General features: G+C 39.3%; 1 protein-coding gene and 1 long non-coding RNA gene across 6 annotated transcripts in view; both read right to left on the bottom strand.

The window, feature by feature from the left end:
* Positions 1-1,899: 1,899 nt before the first annotated feature.
* Positions 1,900-22,770, bottom strand: flnca (filamin C, gamma a (actin binding protein 280)). 5 transcript variants are annotated; one of them, XM_087312564.1, is made up of 48 exons: positions 22,055-22,770; positions 18,582-18,830; positions 17,803-17,900; positions 16,866-17,016; positions 16,599-16,717; positions 16,421-16,498; positions 16,149-16,311; positions 15,864-16,064; positions 15,685-15,738; positions 14,950-15,087; positions 14,679-14,805; positions 14,417-14,553; positions 14,140-14,333; positions 13,927-14,040; positions 13,635-13,778; positions 13,369-13,492; positions 13,130-13,290; positions 12,945-13,035; positions 12,700-12,869; positions 12,477-12,594; positions 11,974-12,236; positions 11,287-11,884; positions 11,020-11,196; positions 10,478-10,640; positions 10,222-10,382; positions 9,931-10,098; positions 9,720-9,843; positions 9,375-9,531; positions 9,108-9,297; positions 8,991-9,014; positions 8,654-8,901; positions 8,381-8,480; positions 8,146-8,286; positions 7,935-8,063; positions 7,672-7,845; positions 7,424-7,585; positions 7,135-7,338; positions 6,876-7,028; positions 6,656-6,778; positions 6,319-6,564; positions 5,966-6,235; positions 5,732-5,869; positions 5,531-5,646; positions 5,127-5,259; positions 4,851-5,027; positions 4,160-4,378; positions 3,863-4,075; positions 1,900-2,543 (listed from the first exon to the last, which is right to left on the bottom strand). In XM_087312564.1, exons 1-48 carry the CDS (start codon positions 22,425-22,427, stop codon positions 2,356-2,358), a joined length of 8,163 nt encoding a protein of 2,720 aa, XP_087168690.1. In that variant the 5' UTR covers positions 22,428-22,770; the 3' UTR covers positions 1,900-2,355. The 5 variants fall into 5 exon arrangements, 4 of the variants coding, with proteins under 4 accessions (XP_087168690.1, XP_087168691.1, XP_087168692.1 ...); XM_087312565.1 differs by having other exon boundaries at positions 8,654-8,898; XR_015526747.1 differs by lacking the exon at positions 15,685-15,738 and having other exon boundaries at positions 1,900-2,633; positions 2,800-4,075; positions 8,654-8,898.
* Positions 22,771-25,653: 2,883 nt separating this feature from the next.
* Positions 25,654-27,569, bottom strand: part of LOC147830942 (uncharacterized) — a 3,107-nt gene continuing 1,191 nt past the window's right edge. The window contains exon 3 of the long non-coding RNA XR_015526749.1: positions 25,654-26,838. This is a non-coding gene — a long non-coding RNA (uncharacterized LOC147830942). The remainder of the gene's footprint in view (positions 26,839-27,569) is intronic.

Below are 27,569 nucleotides of genomic sequence, written 5' to 3'. Positions count from 1 at the left end.
TATGGCCCACATACCACATGAAATTATTCAAAGTTTATTTTCATTCAATCATTTTCTTTTCGACTTAGTCCCTTTATTAATCAGGGGTCGCCACAGCAGAATGAACCGCCAACTTATTACAGCATATGTTCAATGCAGCGGATGCCCTTTCAGTCGCAACCTATTACTGGGAAACATCCATACACTCTCATACACACACATCCACTACGGACATTTTTCACCTAATACCAACGCATGTCTTGGGACTCGTGGGGGAAACTGGAGCACCTGAGAAAACCCACGCCAACACGGGAGAAAAGTCAAACTCCACACAGAAATGCCAAAGGGACCAGTCAAGGTTCAAACCAGCGACCCTCTTGCTGTAAGGCGACTGCACTACCGCACTGCCCGTTTGTTATTTTTACAACTAAAAATAAAATAGCTAAAGTAATTTGAAGTAAGTTAAACGTGTTGGTTCCAGTGTAGCTAAACTTGTATTGAACCCAGTGTTATATCCTGAAGTATTTTAAACCGAGTTGCACTGGTTATAAGTCGGCATTACTTCCCTTTTGTGGGAAAAGTATTGGACAAGAACAGTCAAATTTATTTTGGTACTGTTTAATTCTGATTAAAAATAGTAATAATTGTCAAAGTTAAGTGTTTTGTTATTGTTGATGTTGCACTTGTAGGCTAATTAGCAACCGCAGTTTTGTATTATTCGGCGCTTCCGCCGGAAATTAGTCTCTTGTAAACGCGGGCAGAAGTGACAGTAAAGTGTTTTTAAATGCGGATATTTTCATACAAAGCGCATTAATTTGCAACTGAAGTTGTTTGTTCACCCCCTTGAGCTGCGTGAGGCATGTTCTAGTTGGCTGTGTGCGCTGTTTTTACCTTGGACTGAAGAACTGTAACACCTCCTGACTGCCATTTTAAAGCAAGACCACAGACAAGTGTAAATAAAGCTCCGAATGTTTTCAACGCAAAGAAGAAAGCCATACACCTGGGATGCCTTAACGGTGAGTAGCTTAAATCTTTGGCTGTTTTTCATTTTTGGGCAACTTACTATTTAATAAATACTGCAATAGTCCAAAAGAAAGCCTATTTAAAAAAAAGAGAGAGAAATAAGGAAATTGTAGACAGACATAGATTCAGGTGTTCAGTTGATTTCAACATGCTTTCATTATGTTACATTTCCAAAACCAGTATATTATTGGTGATGTACAATATTGCAGAAGTTTGCACTTCTTTGAGACAAACAAAAAAAGGGTCTAAGCTCCAAAGGTTGCCTATAAATCCATTTAAAACTTGGGCTATAGAGTGATTTACCTACGTCTGTACCATCCAAACGTCACTAACAAAATGAACAAATCAATCAATTAATCAAATGAACAAATTGCTTATCCAACGTTCCTCACATAGGGTGACACAGTGGCTAAGTGGTTAGCACTGACACCTCACAGCAAGAAGGATGCTGGTTTGAGTCCCGGCTGGCTCAGTTGGCATTTCTGTGTGGAGTTTGCATGTTCTCCCCGTGTTCCTGTGGGTTTCCTCCGGGTGCTCTGGTTTCTCCCACAGTCCAAACACATGCACTATTGGTGAATTAAATAAACTAAATTTACTGTAGTGTATGTATGTAAATGAGTGTGTATGGATGTTTTCCAGTACTTTGGCTGGAAGGGCATCCGCTGTGTAAAACATATGCTGGATAAGTTGGAGGTTAATTCCGCTGTGGTGACCCCTGATGGCTAAGCCGAAGTGAAAAAATTCCCCACATTTCAGGATGCAGCATGTATGCAATCCGGTTCAAGAGGATTTCAGGACTGAAGCATATCTAGGATTGACTTTAGAAAGCATAGCATTCATTGCACATTTATTATATGTCTGCACACAATGACAAAACCAAACACATAAACGGCACACTTAGTTTTATTCTTTATTTCAGTTTTCAAATGCATATAAATAGTTGGTTAAGATCATAAAATAACATTCTATAAAGCATATAAAAGCAGATACATCTATACATTGTCGGAACACAAAACCAATATTGCTGTGATGTCCCATCACCATCAAAAGTGCCTCGAAGAACAATAAATCTCCCTCAGTAAAATACACATATATTCTTTTTAGGTGGTTAAACAAAACAGAATTAGGTGGATATACCCATTTAATTATTATTAAACTTAAATTGTCACCCTTACAATAAACAGCATCCGAAACAGTATTAAAATACACTTGCGTCAAACAGGGTAGCATTAAATAAAAGTCATTAGCCTCTGAAATAAGATTCAGTCTTAAAATAAGCCTTTTACTCCACATTCTTTTCCCTGGATTAAGCTTTTTTTCTGAATTAGAAACTCTAAGCGTTTGACTTTGTGTTTAAGGAGCGCTTACATGGAAAGGACTCCCTGGTATAGTTTCGTCCCCCCATTTAACAATCACTACATAGTTTCCTTTCTCCTTCACGGTGTAGGTCACGTTGTAAAGCTTGTTTCCCATATGCTTGACTGTCACATCTTCACATGGAGTTCTAGGACCGTGGACACCAACCATGAGCATGTTTGTACCTGAAAGAAAGAAAGAAAGAAAGAAAGAAAGTAAGAAAGACTTTGCATAATTAGGGTGACAATCTTTGGCATGGGTGTTAAATCCAGTTCCTGGAGGGCCGCAGCTCTGCACAGTTTAGTTCCAACCCTGCTTCAACACAATTACCTCTAGGTTTCAAAGCAAACTGAAGGGCTCAATTACTTTTATTAAGTGTTTAATTAGGGTTGGAACTAAACTGTGCAGAGCTGCGGCCCTCCAGGAACTGGATTTGACAGCTGTGGTTTAGACAAAGGCTGCCCAAACCCGGTCCTGGAGGGCTGGTGTCCTGTATAGTACAGTTCCAACTTGCCTCAACGCACCTGCCAGGACATTTCTAGCAAACCTACTTAGAGCTTGATTAGCTAGCCCAAGTGTCTCTGATTGGGGTTGGATCTAAACTATGCAGGACACCGGCCCTCCAGGAGCGAGTTTAGGCATCCTTGATCTATGGCATTTTCACAAGACATATCCTGACCATGTATTTGGCCTTGTTTTCATACTTACTGAAGGTAATGATTGAAAAGTAGTTTGACCAATAATGTGTAGGCATTCTTTAAAAAAATGTGGGGATGTTGTAAGTCTAGTCACTGGGTCAAATAAGGACAAAAACACTGTTGGATTAAAAAGTGTTATTTAAATTTATTTGAAAAAAATAAACCCAACATTGGGTTTGTCCATTTTTGACCCTATGTTGTGACAACTGAGCAATTTGTTCAAGAGTACTTGACCAATCATCAATGGTTTCAGTTCAATGAACTGGCATTGCAATGCATAAACTGGTTGTTTTATAAAATATGAAAGCACAACGAGAGCAATTAAAATGTATATGAACCATCTGCAGATACAGATTGTGCTTTGAAAATTGCTAAACGTTGGTTTAATTATGGGCAAACCCACTGTTGGGTTATTTTTAATTTTAAATAACATTTTTAAACCTGACTTTTGGGTTTGTCCATATTTGACCCAACATTTTTTTTAACTTTGAATGTCCCGGCTAGATTATGTCTCATTAAAAAAAAACACACATATATAGTCATCCTATATGCAAATCAGTCTTTTCTAGCCTCTAAAAAAGGGTTGTCCACTCAGTCCTGGTGGGCTGTGCCCTGTAAAGATTAGTTCCACCCCAATCAGACACATCTGGGCCAGCTAATCAAGCTCTTACTAGGCTTTCTAGAAACATCTGTGCGGACGTGTTGAGGCAAGGTGGAGCTAAAATCTGCAGGACACAGGCCCTCCAGGACCAAGTTTGGACACCAAAGCTCAAAACCATTATTGACCTTTTTTGGTCTTTCTTTACCTGCTTTACTGCAGTCTACAGAAAAACTGTTCTTCTGACCCACGAAGGCTTTGGAAAGGCCAGCACCGTGACACACGACCTTACTGGCGTCTGATGTTGGCATAGAGCTGGTCAGAGAGCTGTATGCTCCGGCCATCTTGGAGGACTTGGTAACTGTTTCCACAATGACTGATGAAGTTTCGTGCAAACTGTGCCCCCCAGAAAGACGCATACCTAGAGTAAGAGACAGAAAGTTAAACTACAGCATTTGAGACATAATACTGATTAATTAGTTAGGAAATATCCATCCTACTTTACCTATGACCTTTGCTTTGAAGGGGCTGCCAACAATATGCTGCGGCCCACCATATTTGATGCAAATGAGATAGTTGCCTGGTGCCATTGGTGTGTAAGAGATTTTGTAACCTTCCTGGCACTCATTGCAATCCATTTTGACTTTTGAGGGACCGTCAATAGTAACAGATAAAGCACCAGAACCAGCCTTGCATGTGTTGACGACAAACTCAGATGGGACTCCTACAGAATAGTAAGAGCACAGGATTATTTGGAGCAAAAAACTACGGCCATGACATCGTGCTAATCATTAAAGGATTAATTCATTTGCATAATAGGAATTTATGGAAATTTCCCCCTTGTAATCCAATAGTCTTGCACTATGCAAGTTTTTGAGGATACAACACCTATAGATGTGAACTTTCTTGGAAAATTGACAATTGTTTTGCTAGGTATGACTCTTATTTCATGCTTAGGGTCATTTAGAGCCTTTGCAACTGCATTTAAACTGAAACAAAACATTGAAGATCATAGAAGTCTAATATATGGAGATACATCTGTGACTCTTCTCCTTAAGTTTTATTTTCAACTGAAGAAAGAAAGGAATGCCTTGGATAACAAGGGGTTAAGTAAATGATGAGGTAATTTTCATTCTTGGAGGGAATCAATTCTTCAACTAGCATTAGATTTGATTAATTTGTAAGTGGACCAATACCTGTGCGTCCACCCTCAAGTCCTGGACCAAAAGCAGACACCATTCCTGGATCTCCAACACTTTCTGCTTCTCCAACACGGACTTTGAATGGGCTGCCTGGGATGTGGCTTCCATTGAACTTCACGTCAATAGAGTGAACACCATTCTCACGTGGAATGAAGCGAATTGCATTTTTGTCTGTGAAGGGGTTGGGGAGAGAACAGTTAAAATTGTTATAAAGGAAGAACTATTAAGCAAATTAAATGAACAAAAGACAAAAAAATCATAACAACCCACCACTATCCAATTCGGTGACATAACACTCCTCTACCACACCAGATGGAGCGTGAACTTTTGCATCTATGACACCCCTAGCTCCATTCCTCTGAACTGCGAATGAGGCCTCCTGATTAACCTTCAAATCCTTCTCCTGCAAATGCAAAGAGAAAAGAATTGATTTCTGACTCGCTTAAATACTTGCATTCATGCAGATGGATGAATAACACACTTAAGAACATTTAATCCAAACTCAAAAAAATAATAGTATGACCCTGGATAGACATGGAGTCCAATTACAGTTCAAAGACAAAAATAAATGCCATGGGCCTGTGAGCAGAAAAGGTTGTTCTGGCTTTTGTTTCACCGATATAGTTGCTCAGCTTACTTCTTGATACATCAAGCATGTTGGCGTCTTAGCTTACCTGAAGGCTTGTAACAGTAAGTCGTCGTGCGTCATCTGATAGTGTGGCAACAGGAACAATAAAGGGACTATCTGGGATATGCTCATTATTGAACTTGATAGAAACTTCATAGTCACCTGAGAGAAGAATTGTAAAGTGAGAATGCAATCATTTCTACTGGCTTTGATGACTTTTGAGTGAAATCCTAGCAAGTAACCTCACCAGGCTCCTGCACAACATAGCTGACACCACAAGATCCATCTTTTCTGTCCTCAAAGTTGATTTCAGCCTTGCTTGGCCCTTCTACAGCAATGGACAGACCACCCGCTCCAGCCTCTCTTGTCCAAATACTGAATTCAGCTGTCATTTAGATATGCAAAAAAATGTTATGGAGTGCAATATATCATATTATCATTACAAAATGATTAGAAGAAACAAAATCTGTTTAAAACATACCGGGAACTTTTGCGACAGCTCTCTCTAGGCCTGTGCCTCCAGCCCGGACCTTGTGGAAACCTCCTTCCCCAAGTGGGCCAACTGTAAACTGGAAGGGGCTTCCAGGTACATGCTCGCCCCTGTATTTGACGTTGACGGTGTGAGAACCCATTTCAGTAGGCACAAAGCGGACTCTGTAGGTACTGTTTCCACTATCAACGATCTCTGCATCTGCCAGATTTCCACCAGGGCTGGTAACCTGCGCCGTCATTCCCTGGATCCCTGTTTCTCCTGGAAAAGGGAAAATCAATGAAGTAAGCAATCACATAAATGCTGAAGAAAAGCTGTTGTGCCCAACAAGGACTCGTCTTTACCTTCTTGCCGGATTGTACCAAAGCTACCCAGTCGGTCTCTTCCCAGGAAGGATTCAAATACATCTCTGAAAGGGTCACCACCGCCCCCGCCAACCTGTGTGCTCTCCTCTACATGTACCTCCCGCTTAGTCTCACCTCCATGTGTCTTGCTGATTTCTGTGCGCTCTGTACGTGTGTAAGTGTGGCTGCTGCGGGTGAAGGTACGAGTTAAGCGCTCCTGTGCTGACAGCATTTGAAACCAATTTCCTATGAAGAAATAAATCCAAGCGTTTTCAGACACTGTGGATGATAGTATGATTGTTAATTGTGTCTTAGAATCTCTTGTGTTGGTATTTACCTGGAATTTTTAGGTTTAGGTCGCATGTGCTGCCTACTGATGCAATAGAGGCAGCTTGCCTTTTCCTTGTTATACTCTGTTTCATTCTTCCTTCTCCTGTTACCTTCACTGTAAATGGACTTCCTATAGAGTAGGATAAGCAAGACAAATGGTACAAATCTTCATTACAGTCTGTAATGGACTGCCAGATCATATCATTGTAAAGAACCTTAAAACTAACCTGGTATGTGTTTGTCTGCAAATTTGATATTGATGATGTAGTTGCCTGGTTCGGTTGGGCAATATGTCACTTTGCATGTTCCATCTTCAACATCGTCACAGTTGATATCCACTTTACTTGGACCTTCGATTGACAATCCAAGTCCTCCATATCCTTTCAAACCAAGGTATAATGCAAATCACATTAATCAAGATTATTACAGCAAGGTGCCAGAACCTCAAGATCAAAAAACATAAGAGTAAAAAATGCAAGAACGTACCAGCATTTCTAGTGTCCACAAAAAACTCGGCCACTTCAAAGGTGTGTGCTTCAACTAGTCCTTTACCAAAAGCCTTGACCCTGCTGGCTTCTCCGATTTCCGATGGTCCAACCATAATCTTGAAAGGGCTGTTGTTTACATGTTTCCCACTCTTCCTAACACTGACCTCATGCTCCCCAACTTCTTTTGGGGTAAAGGAGAGACCTAGGCAAGGAAAGCAATTTTTAAATGCATTAAGCAATGTAAATCAGGTAAATACAGAAATGATTCCACGGCATTAAGTGCTTACCAATGTGCCGGTTGGGCAATCTCTTCAGTAGACAAGGTTCCTCCTTTCCTGATGGAGCTTTGATGCTAGCTGTTAGATAGCTCAGGTCTGTTTCTGTGATCTTTAGCGAGACGTCTGCTGCTGTGCCAACATTCAGTTGAGAACGTCGGAGCGAATCGTCACCTAGATGAACACAGGATGATCTGAAATGTAGCTATATTTCCCACATCTGATTTTTAAAAACACTAGTGATTCATTGCTTTTCATACCGGTGATCTTTGCTGTGAAGGGGCTGCCAGGGATATGGCTGTTGTCAAACTTGACAATGATGTTGTAATCACCCGGTGTTGTCGGCAAGTATGACACAGTGCAGGTGCCGTCTTTATTGTCCTTACAGCTGATTTCAGCTTTAGATGGACCCTCAACAGCAAGGGACAAACCACCTATGAAGGACAAACAAAACAGTCAGTTTTGGCATGGTTTAAAAAAAAAAACACATGCGCATTTGTTTTGAAACAACTACTTTACATACCTTGTCCAGCATTCTTAGTGACAACAGTGAAAGAAGCTGGTTTATTGACTGTTCCGTGACACAGACCTGGTCCATAGGCTGTCACCATTCCACTGTTTGTTACGTCAACGTAGAACTGCAGAGGGCTTCCTGTAAACATAATTGCTTTTAAGTCATGATTCTGTTTTTGAAGATAGTAAGTTTTGCACATAATGTCATATGTGAGTCTAACCTGGGATGTGGTTGCCATCGTACTTTATGTCCATTTCATGCAGGCCTTTCTCTGTAGGCTGAAACTGCACTGTGACTGTCCCATCTTTGTTGTCCCTGATGAACGGACGAGCTGTCTTTCCAGATGGCATACGTACTTCTCCTGTAAAAAAAAAAACAAGTGTTGTAAACTTCAGACAACAACACACAAGAGTTGCAGCACTTTTACATAAAATAAAAATAATTTGGGATGTTACCACTGAGCTCTCCTTGCTGGACAGTAAATGGGATAACTAAATTTAGAGGCTGGAACATGGGTTTGGTGTCATCTCTCGGTGCAACAGGTTGATCTGTAGCCTGAGATTACAAAGGACAAGCACACTTTAAACAATGTGCAGTTGTCATTCTGCCTTAAATATTTGGACCATATTTTTTCAAATCCCTTTTTCTTTTAATGTCCCTGGTATCAATATCAACAGAACTATCTATCATGGCACACTTCAACACACCTGTCCAGTAATATCACTCACCATGACTTGAAAAGGACTTTTTGGAATGTGTTGACCTCCAAAGCGGATTGTGATGACATATTTTCCCGGCTCGGGTGCTGTGTAATATATGTCGAAGGTGCCATCGGGATTTTCTGTAACATCCATATCCAGCTCCATGCCATTCGGGGTCTGAACTGTGCATGTTACCTTTCCTTTTCCAGCAGCCTTTGCATCCACAGTGATGACTGTCTCTTCCGACATCTGGATATTGGGCCCAAGGCTTTCTGCTTAAATAAAAACATTGTTAATATCATATCGAATGCCTCACTAGAAGTACTGGAATTTATACAATATACATCAAATTTCTGATTCTTACCAACACCATGTCCGCCAATAGACACTGCAAGCAAGCAAAAAATAAATAAATATCAGTAAAACAAGAGTACGAAACTTTGAAAACACAAGTCACAAATCACCAAAGTGGAAATGATACCTGTGAGCAGACACTTGCTGGCATCACCAGTAGGAAAGGCTTGGACATTGTAAGGTGAATATGGAATGTTATCGCCGCCATATTTAATAGTTATGGTGTAGCGGCCAGTCATGTCTGGCACATAAGACACGGTGTAGGTTCCATCTCTGTTGTCATGAATGCTGGCTTTTTTCGGCTTTCCTTCTGGATCCTAAAATGGAACAAACACCGCTTTTAAATGTACTGCTTTTGCAATATATATTTCTTATATATGTGGAGAAAGCTCACTAGAATTTGAACTGTCAGAAGGCCTTTCCCTGCATCACGAGCGTCAATGGTAAACTCCACTGGTAGACTGGCAGCCACTCCTGTAGTGTCCAAGCCAGGTCCACTAGCACGTACCTTACTGGCATCATGCGAGGGAGCTGAATTAACTTTGTAAGGGCTGTTGACCATCACAAAATGGAAGGAAACAAATGATTTTAAGTCATATTGTTGTCATAACAGCAAAATATGGTGTAAAATATCGGCATCTAATCTTGCTTCTGAATTGACTCTACTCGGCTCCAACACACTTTCTTTAATACAATGTTGGACCACCCTGGTCTAAAATGTATGCCTTTATAATCTTACCTGCTAGGTACTTCTTGGTTGGCATATTTAACAGACACAGTGTGCGGCCCCTCCTGCGCAGGGGTATAGTTGACAGTGTGTGTTCCATCCCTATTGTTTTTAACAACAACAGGCTCCAGAGTTCCTAAAAGATGGAACATGTTCAGTATTCTGAAGACAAAGGGAGTAAATAGTTCCAAAGTAATTAGTTTATTAAATTTGATTTATTTACCTTTTGGTCCATACAGCTGTACCTCTAGAGGAGCCACTCCAGCTTTGCTGCAGTCCACAGTGAAGGTTTGTGGAACATGTGCAGTAACTTTGTTTGCAAGTCCAGGACCAGAACACTTCACCTTACTGACATCCACCACATCCTTAACTTGCACCCGAAATGGACTGCCTAAGAACAGTAAAAGAACATTTTTACAGTGAAGTTTTACAGTCGAAATAAAAGGCATATGTGTAGATAATAATATAGATGTAGTTCATATGTTTATATGTATTTAAAAAGATTCTATTTTACCTGGAATAGGCTGGCCTCCGTAAGCAATATTGATATCATAGTCTCCAGCAGTGAAAGGCATATATTCAACACTGCAGCTACCGTCTTTGTTGTCTTTGCAGAGCATTTTAGCCTCTGATGCACCTTCGATGGTTAAGCCCAAACCAGCTGTCCCAGCACCCCTTTAAACGATAAGCATGGAGAAATAAACTTAAATCTAATCCGGTTTTAAAGCAAAATGTACTGTTTTTCTTTCTGGACCTTTATATATGCGTACCTTGTCTCTACTGTGAAGCAGTTGGGTTTGTTGACTATCCCACCTTCCAGGCCTGGACCATAAGCCCGGACACGTGTTGGGTCACAACCTTCAACAACTGACACCTTAAAGGGACTTTTAGGAACAGCAACTTCATCATAAAAGACCTCAATCAGGTGCAAACCTATAAAAATCCAAAAACTATTTCAACTTGAAGAACTCTCACTTTATGCCATTTCTACCTCATAACTTACAGTCTTTCAAATATCACATATTGAACTGAATGTATGAAATCAGAACCTTTTAAAGTTTAAACGTTTTCAGGTTCTGCAGTGCTTCTAATGATCTGCTTTAACAGTGACCTGCAGCTGTTGTCGGGTTTAATACAAGCTGGCCCTTGTCAGGGACACAACTATTTCATGATCTCTTTTTACAATGCATTTGCTATTTATAACCTCTCTCCCTTCATCTGCCAAATACTCTCATTCATTATCCCTCCAAAGCTCTGAATATATATGTGTGTGTGTGTGTGTGTTTCTTATATAAGCGTTTTAGTTACATACCATCCTCGAAAGCTGTATATTCCACTCTATATGTGCCATCACCCTTATCAGTGATATATGCATCCGTGTTTGCGCCTGATGGATTGATGATACGAATCTTAACATGATTGCCTCCTTTGGTCTTGGCATGGGCCCGTGCATCCACAATGAAGTGTGTTGTCACCTCCCTGAGGACCCCTTGGGTGACAAACACAGACAATATTTAATTGATTTACGGTTTAAAAAATAATCGCATAAAACTGCTAATATTTTATTTTTTAACCGTACCTTTGGGCTCAACTCCTGGTCCATAGACTTTAATTCCACTAGTGTCCACAGATGGCTCCACTTTCACATGTATGGGACTCTTGGGCACCTGCTGACCTCCATATTTAATGGTAATAGTGTGTACCCCATGAAAGAGTGGGGTGTAGGTGACAGAAAATGTCCCATCTTTGTTGTTTTGAATGCAAACTTCAGCTTGAGCCCCTGAATCTGACACAATCTCAATGGTGAGTTCAGCCTCTCCGGCTCTACTGCAGTCTACTGTGAAACTGGCCACCTCGCCAGCTTTGGCCCTTTCCAGTCCTGGGCCACTCGCTGTAACCTTGCCAGCATCCAGAGCTGGCTTGACAACTGCTTTAAAAGGAGAGCCAGGGATATGAGCCTCCCCATAAAGAATATTGATGTTGTAGTCCCCAGCTTCTGTGGGCAGGTAGACAACTGAGCAGGTTCCATCACCATTGTCTTGGCATTCAATCTTAGCCTCACATGGACCTTCCAATGTTAGACCCAGACCACCAGCACCTGCTCCTTTCGTGTCTATAGAGAACTTTGCTGGCTGGCCCACAATACCACCCTTCAGTCCTGGTCCATAGGCCCGAACCTAGTGAGAAATCCAGTAACATCCTATTATAGAACTTATTCATTAATGTTACTGAACACAAAAAATCTATAGGTAAGATGCCATCTTACCTTGGAAGGATCAGCAGGCATGAGTCCCTCCACAGAAAAGGGACTTTCTGGAACAGGGTTCCCATCATAGGTGATGTCTACCTTGTAATGGCCCTCCTCAGGTGGGATGTACTTCACACAGGTGGCCTCCTTTGTCTTGTCTGATTCCAGCTTACATGGTATTGGTCTGCCAGAGGGTGAGGTTATGCTCACATTTACCTTACCCTGTCCACCAGCCCCTTTTGTGTTCACAATAAACTCCTGGTCCTTTCCAACTTCCACTTCTGCAACACACACACAGGACTAAGTTACAATCGGAGCAATATGCATTTACACTTTATTACAGCCAATGTGTCCAGTCCTAGAGGGCCTCTTACAAGTACACAGTTTAGCTGAAATAGTTAATCAGGGTCTTCAGATTAATTTGAAATTGATTAAGCTGACTTTTAATTCTTATAAAGTATAATTCTTAATAAAGTATAATTCTTTATAAAGTAAGAAAAGTGTTGAGTTAAAATGCTTACTTTCATTAAGACCTTGAACTTTGACTTTGCCAAGATCAAGTGAAGGGGCGACTGTGATCTTGAAAGGACTTTTGGGAATGGGATCCCCACCGTGTGTGACCACAATAGCCATCTCACCCTATTTGCGAAAGATTTGGCATTTAATAAGACATAACAGTTACTTCCATAAATAAAATTTGTTCAAATCAAACTCAAAATACAACAGACGACAGCGAACCCTGACCTGATGAAGAGCTGTGTACTTCACAGTGTAGGAGTAGTCATGGTTATCAATGATCTCAAAATCCTTTACAGCATTTCCTTTGGCAGCTGTTTTGAAATGCACCTCTGGTTTTGCCTTTCCTGCTCCTTTGGTGAAGATGGTGAAATGGGTTGGAATTTCCACCTGAACGCCTGTAAAGTAGAGCTGTGTCAGTTGATTGGAATTTCTCCAGGGCTCACGTTCTTAAAGTTGTGGATTACACCCACCTGTCTTGTTAATTCCAGGACCTTCAGCTCTGACTTTACCAGCATCATGAGATGGGTCCACCTTGACTTTGAATGGGCTGCTGGGGATTTCCTGTGTAAAGATTTTTTTTTTTGAAATGACGAGTTCAATTAGCATTAGTGCACCATTGGGTCTAAGCAAGAAGCATGTTCGTCCACTGCTTTACCTGATCTGCAAAGACAACCATGATGGTGTAACGGCCAGGGCCAGGAGGTGTATACTTGACAGTAAAGGTGTCATTGTCATTTTTTATGATGTCAAAATCTATATCCGCCTCTGCTGGACCCACCACACCAGGGGCACATTTGATCCCAATGCTGACATCTCCTAAAGGATAGTACAACTAGTTAGCCATACTAACACTCATTTATTTATGCCATGTAAAAATTAACTCATTATGCAAACCTTGGCCAGCTTCACTACAGTCGACAGTAAAGTAAGTGGGCTCATTTGCCTTCAGGCCGGTTTTCTCAACTCCAGGTCCATAGACCTTGACTTTGTCAGGGTGGCAGCCTTCACCAACAAGAACCTTTTAAAGACAATAGGTTTAAAAGAACAATTAGCAGTGAGTGCAAACCAAGAGGTGAAACCTCAAAGAAAAATGACTCATTTAATCTTGTCATTCCATCCCAGCATAACAAAAATGGAAATACTACAGTGGGTATACTCACTCTAAAAGGACTTTTAGGTATGTTGACCTCCCCCCAGGTAATTATAATGGTGTGCTTCACTGGCTTGGTTGGAACATACACACAAACAAAAGTGCCATCTCCTTTATCAGTAATCTGGATGTCAATCACACAGCCTTCAGCATCCTAGGAGAAAAGCCCACCATTTAGCAAGCTTGTCCAAAATATCCAAATTCACATTTGCACATATGTTCTTTCATATTTGTCCTGATTCTACAGGCATGACCGATTTGTCGACACTGAAAAACTTTGAGCGTATTACATTTGGACATACCTGAGCATAGATCTTCAGACCTCCCTTGCCCGCTTCTCTGGCATCGACAGTGAATTGTGTTGACTTGTTGACAGTAACTCCAGTGGGCTCCAGGCCTGGCCCAAATGCTTTGACCTGCACATGAGATCCATTAGATAACATAGCACTGACCCTCAGAGCAAATTTGAAGAAAGTAAGAGATTCAGTGGTCATAATTTATGTTATGTTAATCACCTTCTCGGGAAAGACGTCATTGGCTGCTGGAAGGATATGGGCCATGAAGGGGCTGTCTTTGATATCTTCATCATCACAGATAACATGAACTGCATAATCTCCGGGTTCAGTGGGCCAGTAGCGCACATCACAGGAACCGTCACCCTTATCATCACACTCTATCTTTGCTTGAGAGGGGCCCTCAATAGAAAACCCTTTTAAAGAAAAATGGTTCACTCAGGAAAATCGGATGAGATGAGTTACTAGAATAAGTTACTCTCCATCCAGATATACCAACCTAGAGTTCCTACTTCTGTGCCAATAGCCTCAACAACAAAGTCAGCTGACTTGCCAACCATTCCAGTCTTCAAGCCAGGACCCCAAGCTCGCACCTTTTGGGTTCCAGCTTCCTTGCTGACCTCTACCTCAAATGGGCTAAAAAAACACGTTTTAAACATTGATTAGACAGGACATAGAGTACAAAGAAGAGATGCTGACTCGTAGGAGATTCTGTATGTTTGCATTACACTGTTTAACTAAGTTGTACTATTAGCTCTCACCTGCGTGGGATAGGTTGTCCTCCCCATGTGATGTTCACAGTATATTTTCCAGGCTTAACAGGACAATAGTCACACTTGAACACTCCATCACCAACATCACACACTTTCACAGGCACCTCTACTCCACCTGAAAAGAGATGCATGCAATATTTAGCATTTCAAAATTTAGATAGATTAATTAATGAGCAAGGATAACTAAGAATTCAAGCAATGAAGTTTTCTTGGAAAGGCTTTCTGAAAGAATATAGGTTTTGACGCCACCATGACTCACCAGGCCCTTTCACAGACACCTTCAGCTCCCCAGTTCCTGCTCCTTTGGTAAAAACTGTGAAATCCGCCACTTCCTTAACCCGAACACCTTTAGGCTGTAGTCCTCTGCCAGTTGCACGGCAGGCATTGGCATTGCTGGCTGATGGGGGGAAACAAAATAGAGCAATTATAAAATGTCCAAATGCACAGATTAAGGCACTGTTAGTAAGAAATGCTAGGAGCTGTGCTTCTGATGAGCTGCGTTCATGGCAAACTGGAATGTGTCTATGCTGCTTTGTTTGGTCACAGATTTTGATTTACGACAATTGAAATATGCAGTACACAGGACATTATAAATAAGAATACAAAATGACCCATGTCAGATCGCTGGAATGGTAACTTTATGAACACTCAAACAATGATGCACCCAAAATACTTTGGTCTGTTACAACAATAAATACAACTACAGTACAAGGCTAAACTCCTAAAAAAAATTCGTACACACAATGCACATGCAGATATCCTGTCTCTCTTATAAGAGTTGTACCAACAACTTAGGAAATGCCAAGTTCACATACTCAGCCCAATACCACTTAATACAATGCATACACACTTTGGCTTTACCCTTTTCTATCATGCCTCAATGTGGGTGTTTTGAGGCATGATAGAAATCAAGCTGTCGCAAACAAGCAAGAAGCTAAGCTTTATACATTGTAGTGCGCAATGAGACATAGACCAAAATTCTGTGGCGGCACACCTTTCTTTTTCTGAGGGGGTATCTGCTTTGGAGCTCCGGGTGGTTTAAGATGTGCTACAAAATAAATAATTGTTTTTCTTTGTTTTGTTTCGTTTTTTTAATTGTTGCCCTCTCTTCCAAAAATACCAAGACATTTATCGAAATCACAGCCAGATATACAAGAACAATCAGATGCTTACCCTCAGAGATGTTCACTTTAAAAGGGCTGCTGGGAATAGGCTGCCCAGCAAAGGTCACATGGATGGTGTGTGGTCCCTCCAGCACAGGTTTGTAGGTGCAGCGGAAGATGTTATCACCCTTGTTTTCAAGGATAACTTCCACAGTGTTGTTTTTATTCTGCGGGTCCACAATGACCACGCTAACATCTCCAGCCCCAGCACCTAAAATGGGTGAGACAGAACTATGAGCACATCTTTATGTACCAAACACAAATCCTTCAAATTTCTCCAGAGCATTCTGCTAACCTGCAGTGTAGATGTCAAAATAGGTAGGTTTGTGGGCCACATTGCCCTCCGGCTCCAAACCTGGACCTCGAGCTTGAACTTTATTAGGATCACCCAGAGCCTTCGCCACATTCACCATGAATGGGCTCTTATCAATGTCCTGACCAGCAAAGAGTACCTTCACCTGTGACATAAAATAACAAATAAACACCCATGACTATGTATATCTGCAAACTATTTATATCCTCAAATGGACAATATACAATGATTCCAGTTCTTGTACAGATGCGTACCTTGTGACGTCCCTCAACCTTAGGCACATAGGTGACAGAGAATGTCCTTTTCTTGTCATTGTTGGCAACAACTTTGGCCTGACAAAATCAAAAGATGAGTTGAAGTTTAAGATGTCAATGATGGCATTCTTTTGCCACATTTATAGTATGTTAGAGAAGCATATCAGTCATTTCTCACCTCCTCAGTGTGACCCTCTGGGTCTTCTACATATACAATCACTTCACCGAGTCCAGCCTCCAGTGTTTCAACAGTAAATACTGCTGGTTTCAGAACCATGTTCCCCTGAGGCTCAATACCTGTTTTTAATCAATAGATCAATAAGGGTATTGGGTATTACTATTTGTGCAACTCTTTAGTATTAGCTTTCGTATAGACAAAGTACTTCTCGTGATGTTTTAAGACAACTGCGCTTGCAATCCTGAGCTTCAGTTTACGTTTACTCACCTGGTCCATAGGCCTTGGCCTTTTTGGGGTACAGCTGCTTTGGCTTAACAGGGGCTCCAGGCTTCAGTTTAGCTTTGGGAAACTGAGAGAGGTATGTCATCACTGAATGCTCATCCACATCTGGATCCACAATTTCCTCTGGAGCAATCACCTGGAGATTAAACATTTATTAGATGATGTTAGATGAGAAATAAGTACACTGAGCTTCATTCTCTAGTCACTGCCTTCAAATTGTGTGTGTGCTAATAACTAGACGTTTAGTCAGAAGGCTTGTTTACGGTGGGATAAACAAAGCAGAAAGAAGCCACGCCCTCCAGCATTTTTTTTTTCACCATAACACTTGTGCCACAAACTATATTTATCCACAGAGTGGTGAGGTTTGAGGGTGGCCTTCAACAAGCTAAGGGCAGGATTCAGCAGAAGCCAGACCCCCCCCCCCACATCCCCTCAAGAGTCAGCAGGGAATTCAACCCCAAGAATTTATGACACACACACTACACCATCCTTGGAATCTCACGGTTATCCAGTGAAGATAATGGAGCAGGCACCACTGTATGCCAAAGTGCTGAAACCACACAAACGCTCATGGAAGCAGTGTGTAAGCACCGTTTACACCTGTTATTATGATATTTTTAATCCAATTTTGAGTCATTTTCTTTTAATATACTAAATTTTTCCTTACTTCTGGGCTTCACAGAGCACTCCCATGAAAGTGAGTCTGTAGAATGTAATAAAATGAGAGGGCAGGGTCTCAACGAAATCCAAGCAAAAGTGGCCACAAGAGATGAATTTGAACACATGCTAATATGAGGTGGTAATGCGTCACGGTTGACCACTTGTGAATGGATCACTTAAACCACATGTTTAATACCAAGTGGAAATGGAGCCTATTACACATTTGTTGTACAAGTGGTGTTGATATTGAGGGGATGTTCACCTGTGGCACTCCGAGCCAGTCATCGGCCTGCTGCATGGCCTCACGAGCATTTTCCACTGGCTGGTTGGGGTCCCATGTTTGCCAGTCAGGGCACAGACCTACATAAAGAGTTAAAGTTATATGATAGAATGATGTTTTAGACCACAGCTGCACATAAAAATGAAGAAACCACTGAGAATCAGGCGTACCATAAACCTTGTCTGCAGTTTAATAATTGTTTAGAAAAACCATCTAAAGAAACATATACTGTAGCCTAAATGTACAAAGATAACTGTAATGCTGTGATCTGTCAAAAGCCAGCAGCACCCTGTATGGTCATGACTGTCGCACAGGGACTGTTTCATATCAGCTGCACTGAAGTAAACACTTTAGTTCACTACCCTGTCCTCTGCGACCAAAGAGTGGCGCAGGAAGCAGGTCATGAATGAGTTTCAGTAACTAAATAAGGCTCAAGTGCACTGGCATATTAAGGAATAGTTCACCCCAAAATGAAAACATGCTCAGTTACTCACCCTCAAGTGGGTCCAAACATTTCTGAGCTTATTTTTGAAGAACACTGGTAACCGTTACATATTAGCTATGTTTCCATCCAAATATGAGAATTATGGTCTGTTTTTATTATTTTTTTTGTGTGAACAATCTCTTTAAACTCTATAACAAACAAGCTAAACGTAACATGATCAAGGTTTAACATGAAATGTTTGCCTCACCTAATCACAACCGCCCAAGGTCAAACCAAGCAAGCAGCTACACCTGATAATGTGAGAATGTCTGCTTACCAGGGGCACAGTTGTCCACTAGGGCGCCAAGAGCCTTGCCATCCCTCCAGTCCTTGTTGAAGTTGTTAATAGGCAGCTCTGGCACTTTGTTCTGAATCCAGCCCAGCAATCTCTGTTTGGGAGTCAGTTTCTTAACCTCCTCGTCGTCCTCATCATCCCACATGGGCATGGAGATGGAATAATGGAGAATAAGCGTCCAGATGAGACCCAGAATCAGCTTCAGGTTCCCGTCTACAATGGCTTTGCTGTCTATAAAGGTCAAAGGCAAGAAAAATGTTTGGGCAAATGGATCCATGTTACTTAACAAACTGACAAACTCTACGGTCAACTTGACATCCTTTCCAATCATGAGAAGACTTCAAATAGTTGGGATGCCAGTGTACTCAACAGATGATTCTACATTTACAAAATGGCTGGTACTTTGGAAATTTCCAGCAATAACTGCTATGTTACGTTTTCACGAATCTGCCAAAGGCCACTGTGCACCTTTTTTTTTAGATCTCAAATCTTTCTCACGAGTGCCTGCTCTCAAGTAAATCCACCAAAATCGGCAGTTGTCTGACTGAATGATCGACTGACCCACCTTCCTCTATCCTCAAACCCAACTGATAGTGTTTTTTTAAAAAGCACAGATTGTCCAGGACCCACCCACTTCCCTAAACCCAACCAACAGTGTTTTTAAAAGCAATCTAGAAAAAGAAAAGCCCTCGCGAAAACCTGATTTTTACCACGTTTTCAGATCTTACCACATTCTCATCCTGTTATTTACTTTTTTTTTTTGTTTTTGATTTCGTCTTACCTGCTTTCTTGAACCGTTCTTCACTGGACTAAAACACCGTTGTCACGGTCAAATCCACTTTGCATCTCAAGCAAGCCTTAGGACAAACTTGAAACCACCTTCCATACGGAGATAAGACGAGGTTCGAATACGAACGTCCGTGTTGCGTTCTTTTTAAAGCTATACATTCCTTTGGCTACATAATTCGAGATCTCCAAAAATGTATATAGGGGTACGTTTTCAGAATGAGCCCATGTTGTTACTTTGACGTGCCATTATTTTCAATGACTACCATATTCAAATAAACAAGTACACACATGCTACTGCAAAGACTGAAAAAAACTTATAGTAAAGTGACATTTCTAAAAAAAAACATTTCTGCCTTAGTTTACTTTAGCATCTCAGAAACAGCACTGATATATTTAGACAACTATCTAACTATTTAACTCAAATGTCTAAACACCCCAAACAGCAGCTCTAAACAATGGCCTCTTAAAGGGATGGTTCACCCCCAAAAAAATCTGTCATCGTTTACTCACTCTCTTTTACTGGTTCTATTATATTTGAGATTCTTTTTTTCCGTTGAATATAGGAAAATGTTAGCCTTAAACTTACTTCAATCACATTTTTTAGGATTACGCTGCAATAAATATCAATGGCTACCAGTATCTAACATTCTTTAATATATCATCTTTTGTGTAAACTATCCCTTTAATTACAAATCCACAGTGAGATCACTTTACTCCATATTCGTTAAGGCTCCGTCAAGTTAACTGGTCGAATCTGATATGACCTTTCACCTTTACCCAACAAACAACTGTATCCCATAAACGGATTTTCCATTTCACTGACACTACTTGTGCGCAGCGCTGAAATACTACTCCCAGGCTCTGACCCGACACCTCAGCTTTGAAGTGAGGTAAAGAAGTGAGCATTTGACTGCTGATAATTTTATGTGAGAGAGATTTGGCAGTCAACCCCACTGAGATACAAGAGTGTAAATAGCCTGATTATAAGCACCAAACACTGCAGTAACAACAGCTAGATTTATTGGTGTGAGATCATGTCATTTCTATTAATAAATAATGAATAGGTCAACAAATATTGTAACCAAGCTTGTACAAAACTCGGTCTTGATGTGCTTTCCAAATGAAAGACCAGGATGTGATGTTCTAAGAAGGATCTATTTCTAATGTATCATTTAACTGAGCATACAAATTTGTTTCATTGGTGTGTAGTTCATTTAGTCATTTGGATAAATTATTTTTCTTAAAGTGTGAATCTGTCTAATTAATGCATAATAATGACATTAGGTATTGTGACTTTTATTTTATACTGTAAATGTGTTAAAGAAGATATGCCCTAGCTTGGGGTAAACATTTAAATACATTTACAAATCTGATAGTAAGCAGATTTTGTGATTTGTGAGTCTTTTAATATAATCAAATGATTATTGTTCACTATTGCTACACTGAATGGCATTTTGGTAACTATATCTTGTAATAAAGTTATTAACTATAAAACACCTTAAAGTTAAAATATAATTCGCTTATCTGCTGCTTAACCTTCTTCTGTCGAACACAAAATAATTCATAGTGAGGATTATTGGAATAATATGGAAGTCAATGGCTACTTCTTCCAATATGCTTCAGAATATCTTACTTTGCATTTTAAGGAAGAAAGAAACTCATTAAAGTTTACGTTCACTCCAGTGTGCATCAATGGTGAGGACGTTGTTATGTTTGTGTGAACTGTCCCTTTAAAGCAGCCACTATTGTTCTAATGCTTGACAGCCCCTTCTCATATGTCATATTATAAACATTACATTCCCACATTACACTGTAAAAATATCTGTTAATTAAAACAAGTTCTGCATTTTGTGATTTCACAGGTGTTTTCTGTTTATTTACAGTTGTGAATTGCATTATGGGACTTTTATTTTTGCTCCCTCCACTATTGATGGTAAAAAAAAACAAGACCACATCACATCAGTCTTATGTTCTTTGCACTGGTTGCATCGTGTCACTTTTTAAAATTCTGCTCTTGGTTTTTAAATCACTAAATGGCTTGGCTCCTTCTTATCTGTCAGACCTTTTGACTGAACATCAGTCTGGTTGGTCTCTTTGGTCATAAAACCAGAAACTATTATGCATCCCTAAGTTGAGGCTGAAATGCAGTAGTGACCATGCTTTAGCAGTATGGTCCTTCATTGTGGAATGCTTTGCCCCTGTGTATAAGATCTCTGTTGTCTGTTTTTAAATCTATGTTGAAAACTTACCTTTGATTTAGCATTTTATCAGTGAGAATTGTTTGTTTTAGCTTTAATTTGTTATCTTTCTCTTTGTGATTTATATTGTGCAGCACATTGTTCAACCTTTGGTTGTGTTTAATAGTGCTATATAAATAAGATTGACATTGACAAAATATCTCAACTCTCAAAGCGTGACTTTTTTAATAGTTTGAGACGATATGTAGTTTAACAAATAATATATAGAGAATTAAGTATGTATATTAACAGAAAATAACGGCTTATCATTATGTCAACATTAAAAACTTAGAAAAGATAAAGATCCCATAATGCAATTCAAAAGCATAATTTAGCGGGAAAACTTGAATCACAATTACAATAAACTCTCAATTTGCTAATATTTTGTTATCACAAACAGTAGTTAGACTGAAGATGAGCAGATCTTACCTATTGACACCAGTTTGATTCTCTCCCTGTCCAGAAACTCCAGCGCCACCGACACGTTCTCCAGCTTCATCTGTCTGAAGTTTGGCCTGACGTGATGTTTTCTGTACATTTTCTTCTGACTGAGGACTTCCAAAAGCGAGATGAGTTTGAGGCCATCGCCCAGGTCTTTCTGCAGGTCAGTGACGCCCTTATTAACGCATTTGAGGTGTTCATTGCACCACCTGGTGAAGGTGTTCTGTTGGATCTTCTTCCACGGCGCGTCCTCGGCCAGGTCTTTCTCGGTCGCCGGCATCTCCTCCTCTTCCTCTTCTCCAAGGTCTGTGCCTTGGTAATACTGCGGCGGCAGGTCGTCTAAATGTGTGTAATTGCTCATGGTGGGACTGCTGCTTTTATACTAATAACGCTGGAAGTTCGCAGCTCGTCACTTTTGCGCGTGAGTGTCAGGAGCGCGCGCGCCGTTCAGCAGATCAAAAAGTTGCAGAAAAACAGACGAGCTTTCGCGGACACTTGCGAAAAGTGATCTTCTGTCAGGACGATGATAGATTATCCGATTTACGGTTTACAAGGCGGTCGGCCTCGCGTTTTTAATTCTCAACCCCTTGCTGAATGTAGTCGCTTCTTCTTAATGGACACTCGGAGGAATATCACTTTTTTTCTTCTTCAGATAGGAAAAGTCTCTGCGCAGTTTGCAGGAGTGAAACTCTGTTTGAAATGATGATGAGGGTGAGGGAAGGGGGTTTAAATGCTCACTGGACCCCTGGGATTACATCACACTGATGTCATGATGGTATACTGGAATATGACGAATTCTGAAGGATCGCGATGAGGGAGCAGATTGGTCGAAATGAGCGAGACGGGTTTGTGATTGGCCAATTAAAGCGCACTTATTTCTGTCTGTCTGGTCAGTGAAGTGGGCGGCCGCTCGTCCACTCATTTGTAAACTGTGCGGTCACCGGTTCTGCATGACAAAGTCACAGCAAAAATAGAGAGTGACGCTGCCAGCATTTTACATTATAGCGTCCATGCCACATATACTGTATATATAGGCTGTTACATGCTGTTATAAATGATCATGAAAAATGACATGTCAAACCAAATGCAACTGAGTAGAAATTAAAAAATTCTGTTTACCCTATGTACTAATACTATATATTGATGTATATCAGTTAATTAATTTCCAATTAATAAATAAACTACACTGTCAAAAATGCAGAGTTCCACACAATTCTGTTGTTCCACCACAAATTGATTAAATTAACGTAACATATTTAAGTGGATTGAACTCAAAACAATTAAGTTGTCCCTTAAAATCTTATTATTATGTTGTTTCAGCTCATTTAAAATAAGTATTTTGAACAAGCAGCAAAAATCTTTTGAAACCGGGTATTTATGCATATTTAATTGTTAAATATACTTTTTAAAAATAATTTATGAAGTTATATTAGTGTCAAACAAATCAGTTGTGAAATGAGCCTTTTCTGCATGTCTATCACTTTTGAGGAAATACAGTGCTCAGCTTGATTGAGTACACCCCATTTTGAAAATGAATATTTTTGTTTTCCATTTCTTAGTGAATATATGCAATGTATTATGGTGCATTTAAACACAACAGAGTCATTAAACAGATATATTTACTGAAATTATATTTTAGTCACCAAGCATATTTAAACACTGAAAGAATATGCAAAAAATAATTACAACCTACAAAATTTCAACCAAATTGGAGCTGTTTTTGCTTCTCTTGATTTTTTTTTTTCTCTTTTCTAAATTTGTATTTAATATTTTTCTATAGCATAAATTTGCCTATACGAGTTTTTGAACTATTATCGAAAGTTATTTTGTTAGATTAGCTCCAGATTTGGCTTAAGCACTGACTAATCTGAAATATGCGCAAATATAATATTGGATAGCTTGCTATTAAAAATATGAATTTAAAAGAAAGATTTGTGAGGGGTGTACTTATATATGCTGAGCACCGTACATACTATTATTTACAAAAGAATAACACCATGAAAAAAAAAGATTAAAAAAATCTGAAAGTGGACGTTTATGCATTGAAAATTTCTGTATATATTTTCTTAATAATGTTTGTAACATTTTGATGTCGTTTGGATTGAAGTAGATATAGGTTTCATATTGCACTTTATGAGCAAACACAAATGGAGTTTAAATGAATTCAGTTCATTCTTGTGAGGTTATTATGTCAGATGTTCTTAGAAAATTGATTTGAAAAAAATGGAAATAATAGACTTATTTAGCATTATAGTGTTTTAAACTGTTTCTCAACAAAAGTTTCTCAACAATGTTTTTTTTTTTTTTACTGTTTTGAATACAAATACTTTTCGGCAAACAATTATGTTATGACAGTCTTATAAAACAAATCTTTTTATAGCTTCAGTTAAAAAAAATTATCTTAAATGTGAAAATTGTCTAATAGTTTGCTTTATTAAAATAGAAATAAAACAGAAATATGGGCAGTTTATTTATCAAAAATATGGGCAGTTGCTAATATTAAAACTAACAATACTTTTTATGCAGCATATAAAATGTCAAATAATTCCTTTTTATTTAATATACGGTTGAAGTCAGAATTATTAGCCCCTTTTGATTTTATTTATTTTTTAAATATTTCCCAAATGATGTTTAACAGAGCAAGGAAATTTTTACAATATTTTTTCTTCTGGAAAAAAAATTATTTTTTAATTACAGCTAGAATAAAAGTAGTTTTTTAGTTATTTAAAAAGCCATTTTAAGGTCAAAATTATTTGCCCCTTTAAGCTATATAGATTTTTGATAGTTTACAGATCAAACCATCATTAAACAATAACTTGCCTAATTACTCTAACCTGCCTAGTTAACCTAATTAACCTAGTTAAGCCTTTAAATGTCACTTTAAGCTGTATAGAAGTGTCTTGAACAATATCTAGTCAAATGTTATGTGCGGTCATCATGGCAAAGATAAAATAAATCAGTTATTAAAACTATTATATCTAAAAATATTTTGTAAAAATCTGTTAAACAGAAATTAGGCAACAACAAAAACAGAGAGGGCTAATAATTCAGGGTGGTTGATATTTTTGACTTCAACAGTATATCTGCATGTTTTCACAACAACTTCAAAGTATCACAAATGAAGTGTTTCTAAAGACCTCAGGAACCCTCTGTTCCTTAACAAGAGTGACTTGTATCAGGTTTCAGATGACAGAAAACGTTTTCATGCTTTAATCTTAGCACAGCACGAGCTCTTTCACTTTTATCACGTTCTGTAATATAAAGCTGATCGATAATAATGTGTTCAGGAAGAAAATAAGCGTCAAAGCATCACAACTGTCTTGAGAGAATCAATTTCCAGTTTTATTAGAGGAATAATTGCGCATTGTGTTTCTCCAAATACTAATTTGTTACTTGATTCGTGTTCTAGATTGTTCTCCGTGGGGCCATGCGTGTTTTCATGAGTTGTAGATGTGTTTTTCACAGTTTATTTTGGGGATGTCCTCTCTGTGCAGAGTCATGACTCAACACAGCTGATGTGAATGTGTGTGTGACTTACTGACACAGCAGAGGCATACTGATTAACCTGCTTTTTATTTTTATCTTTTGTAGTCACACAGATTTAAAAAAAAATAGTGTGTATATACAGTTGAAGTCAGAATAATTAGCCCCCCTTTGATTTTTTTTCTTCTCTTTTTTCCCAAATGATGTTTAACAGAGCAAGGAAATTTTCACAGTATGTCTGATAATATTTTTTCTTCTGCAGAAAGTCTTTTTTTGTTTTATTTTGGCTAGAATAAAAGCAGATTTAATCATTTAAAATGTATTTTAAGGTCGAAATTATTAACCCCTTTAAGTTATAATTTTTCAATAGTCTAGAACAAACCATCGTTATACAATGACTTGCCTAATTACCCTAACCTGCCTAGTTAACTAACCTAATTAAGCCTTTAAATGTCACTTTAAGCTGTATAGAAGTGTCCTGAAGAATATCTTGTAATATTATGTACTCTCATCATGGCAAAGATAAAATAAATCGGTTATTAGAGATGAGTTATTAAAACTATTATGATTATAAATGTGTTGAAAAAAATCTGTTCCCTGTTAAACAGAAATTGGGGGAAAAAATAAACAGCAGAGCTAATAACTCAGGCTTCAACTGTACCAGTGTTTCTCAACCACGTTCCTGGAGGTACACCAGCACTGTATGTTTTGGATGTCTCCTTTGTCTGTCTCACCCATTTCAGGTCTTTCAGTCTCTGCTAATGAGCTGATGATATGAATCAGGTGTGTTTGAAGACATGGAAAATGCAGAGCTGGTGGTCCTGCAGGAATGTGGTTGAGAAACACTGGTATATACTGTTGACACAGTTGAAGTCAAAATTAGTAACCCTCCAGCCAAATGGGAATTGTTTTCCCAATTGTTGCGCATTTTTAAAAACATAATAGTTTTAATTAATTTCTAATTTATTTTGTCTTTGTCGTAGTGACTTCTCCCTATTTTTCCATCGATTCCGCTTAAAGTGCAATTTTAAGACTTAAATAGGTTATTAATTTAACTAGACAAGTTAGGATAATTAAGCAAGTTATGAACTGACACCTGTGGTCTAACCATGTTATGCAATTTAATTATGCATAATTAAGACTGTTGTTTAAGTAAACTTTAGCATCATTCCGTACAGTTTCAGGTGAGTTAACAACTTAATTGACCTAAGTAAACATAACTCAATATGAGCAAGAATTACTTTTACTACATTAGTAAATAATACTTGATATAATATGACTTAATTTACCTTATGTCAGGGTTGGTGAGGGGAAATTGGGAAAAAGGAGCGAGGACCCAAGCGCAGAGTGAAGTAGGATTTATTATTAATAAAATAAAATAAAAGGCAAAAATAAACAACCCCGAGGGGGAAAACACTACTGCAACAAACAATAAATCAAACAAACAAACAAACTTGACTGGGCAGGCAGGACAAGGCAGGACTAGACACAGCAGGACAGGTAAACATCGACAACATATGATGACGAACTCGCACAGGACAGCAGACATAAGGGGTTTATAAACTGTAGGAAATTAACAAAAAACAGATGAACATAATTAACTAATAATGGGTTAACAAGGAGGGTGGGACTAGACAATAGACGGGAGAGCGCATGACACAGAGAGACAACACAAGCCATGCGCTCACATGACAAGAACATGTGGCCAATAAGAGAACTCATCAATCGCATGTTCATGACAAGACGAGCACAACACTGAAGCACACGACAAAAAGCACGTGACCACAATGTAAACATCGGGCCACGTGCTTTGACAAAAGACGCAAGACACGAGCACACGATAGATGAACACCTTACCGTGCGCTCACACATAAGCAACGCGCATGCTTCATGTCAGCGCCAACCAAAACTGAAACCAACTAGACGGAGGCGCCGAGAATAAAGCAGCGCGCTGCTGACAGAACAAACACAAACACTAGTACAAGAGCGCGCACGTCTGACGGACGCAGAGCGTGCGCGG

Source organism: Danio rerio, chromosome 25 (assembly GCF_052040795.2).
Source record: "Danio rerio strain M-AB ecotype USA chromosome 25, GRCz13ab, whole genome shotgun sequence".
Classification (NCBI taxonomy): domain Eukaryota; kingdom Metazoa; phylum Chordata; class Actinopteri; order Cypriniformes; family Danionidae; genus Danio; species Danio rerio.
This window is presented reverse-complemented; position numbering and strand designations above follow the sequence as displayed.

Excerpts from the sequence above, each read along its gene's own strand:
- flnca (XM_087312564.1), bottom strand. The coding sequence starts at position 22,427 with ATGAGCAATTACACACATTTAGACGACCTGCCGCCGCAGTATTACCAA. Across the intron at positions 15,739-15,863 it reads TAAAGTGAACATCTCTGAGG|CACATCTTAAACCACCCGGA; the intron begins GTAAGCATCTGA and ends TTTATTTTGTAG. Across the intron at positions 8,287-8,380 it reads CCAGCAAGGAGAGCTCAGTG|GAGAAGTACGTATGCCATCT; the intron begins GTAACATCCCAA and ends TTTTTTTTACAG.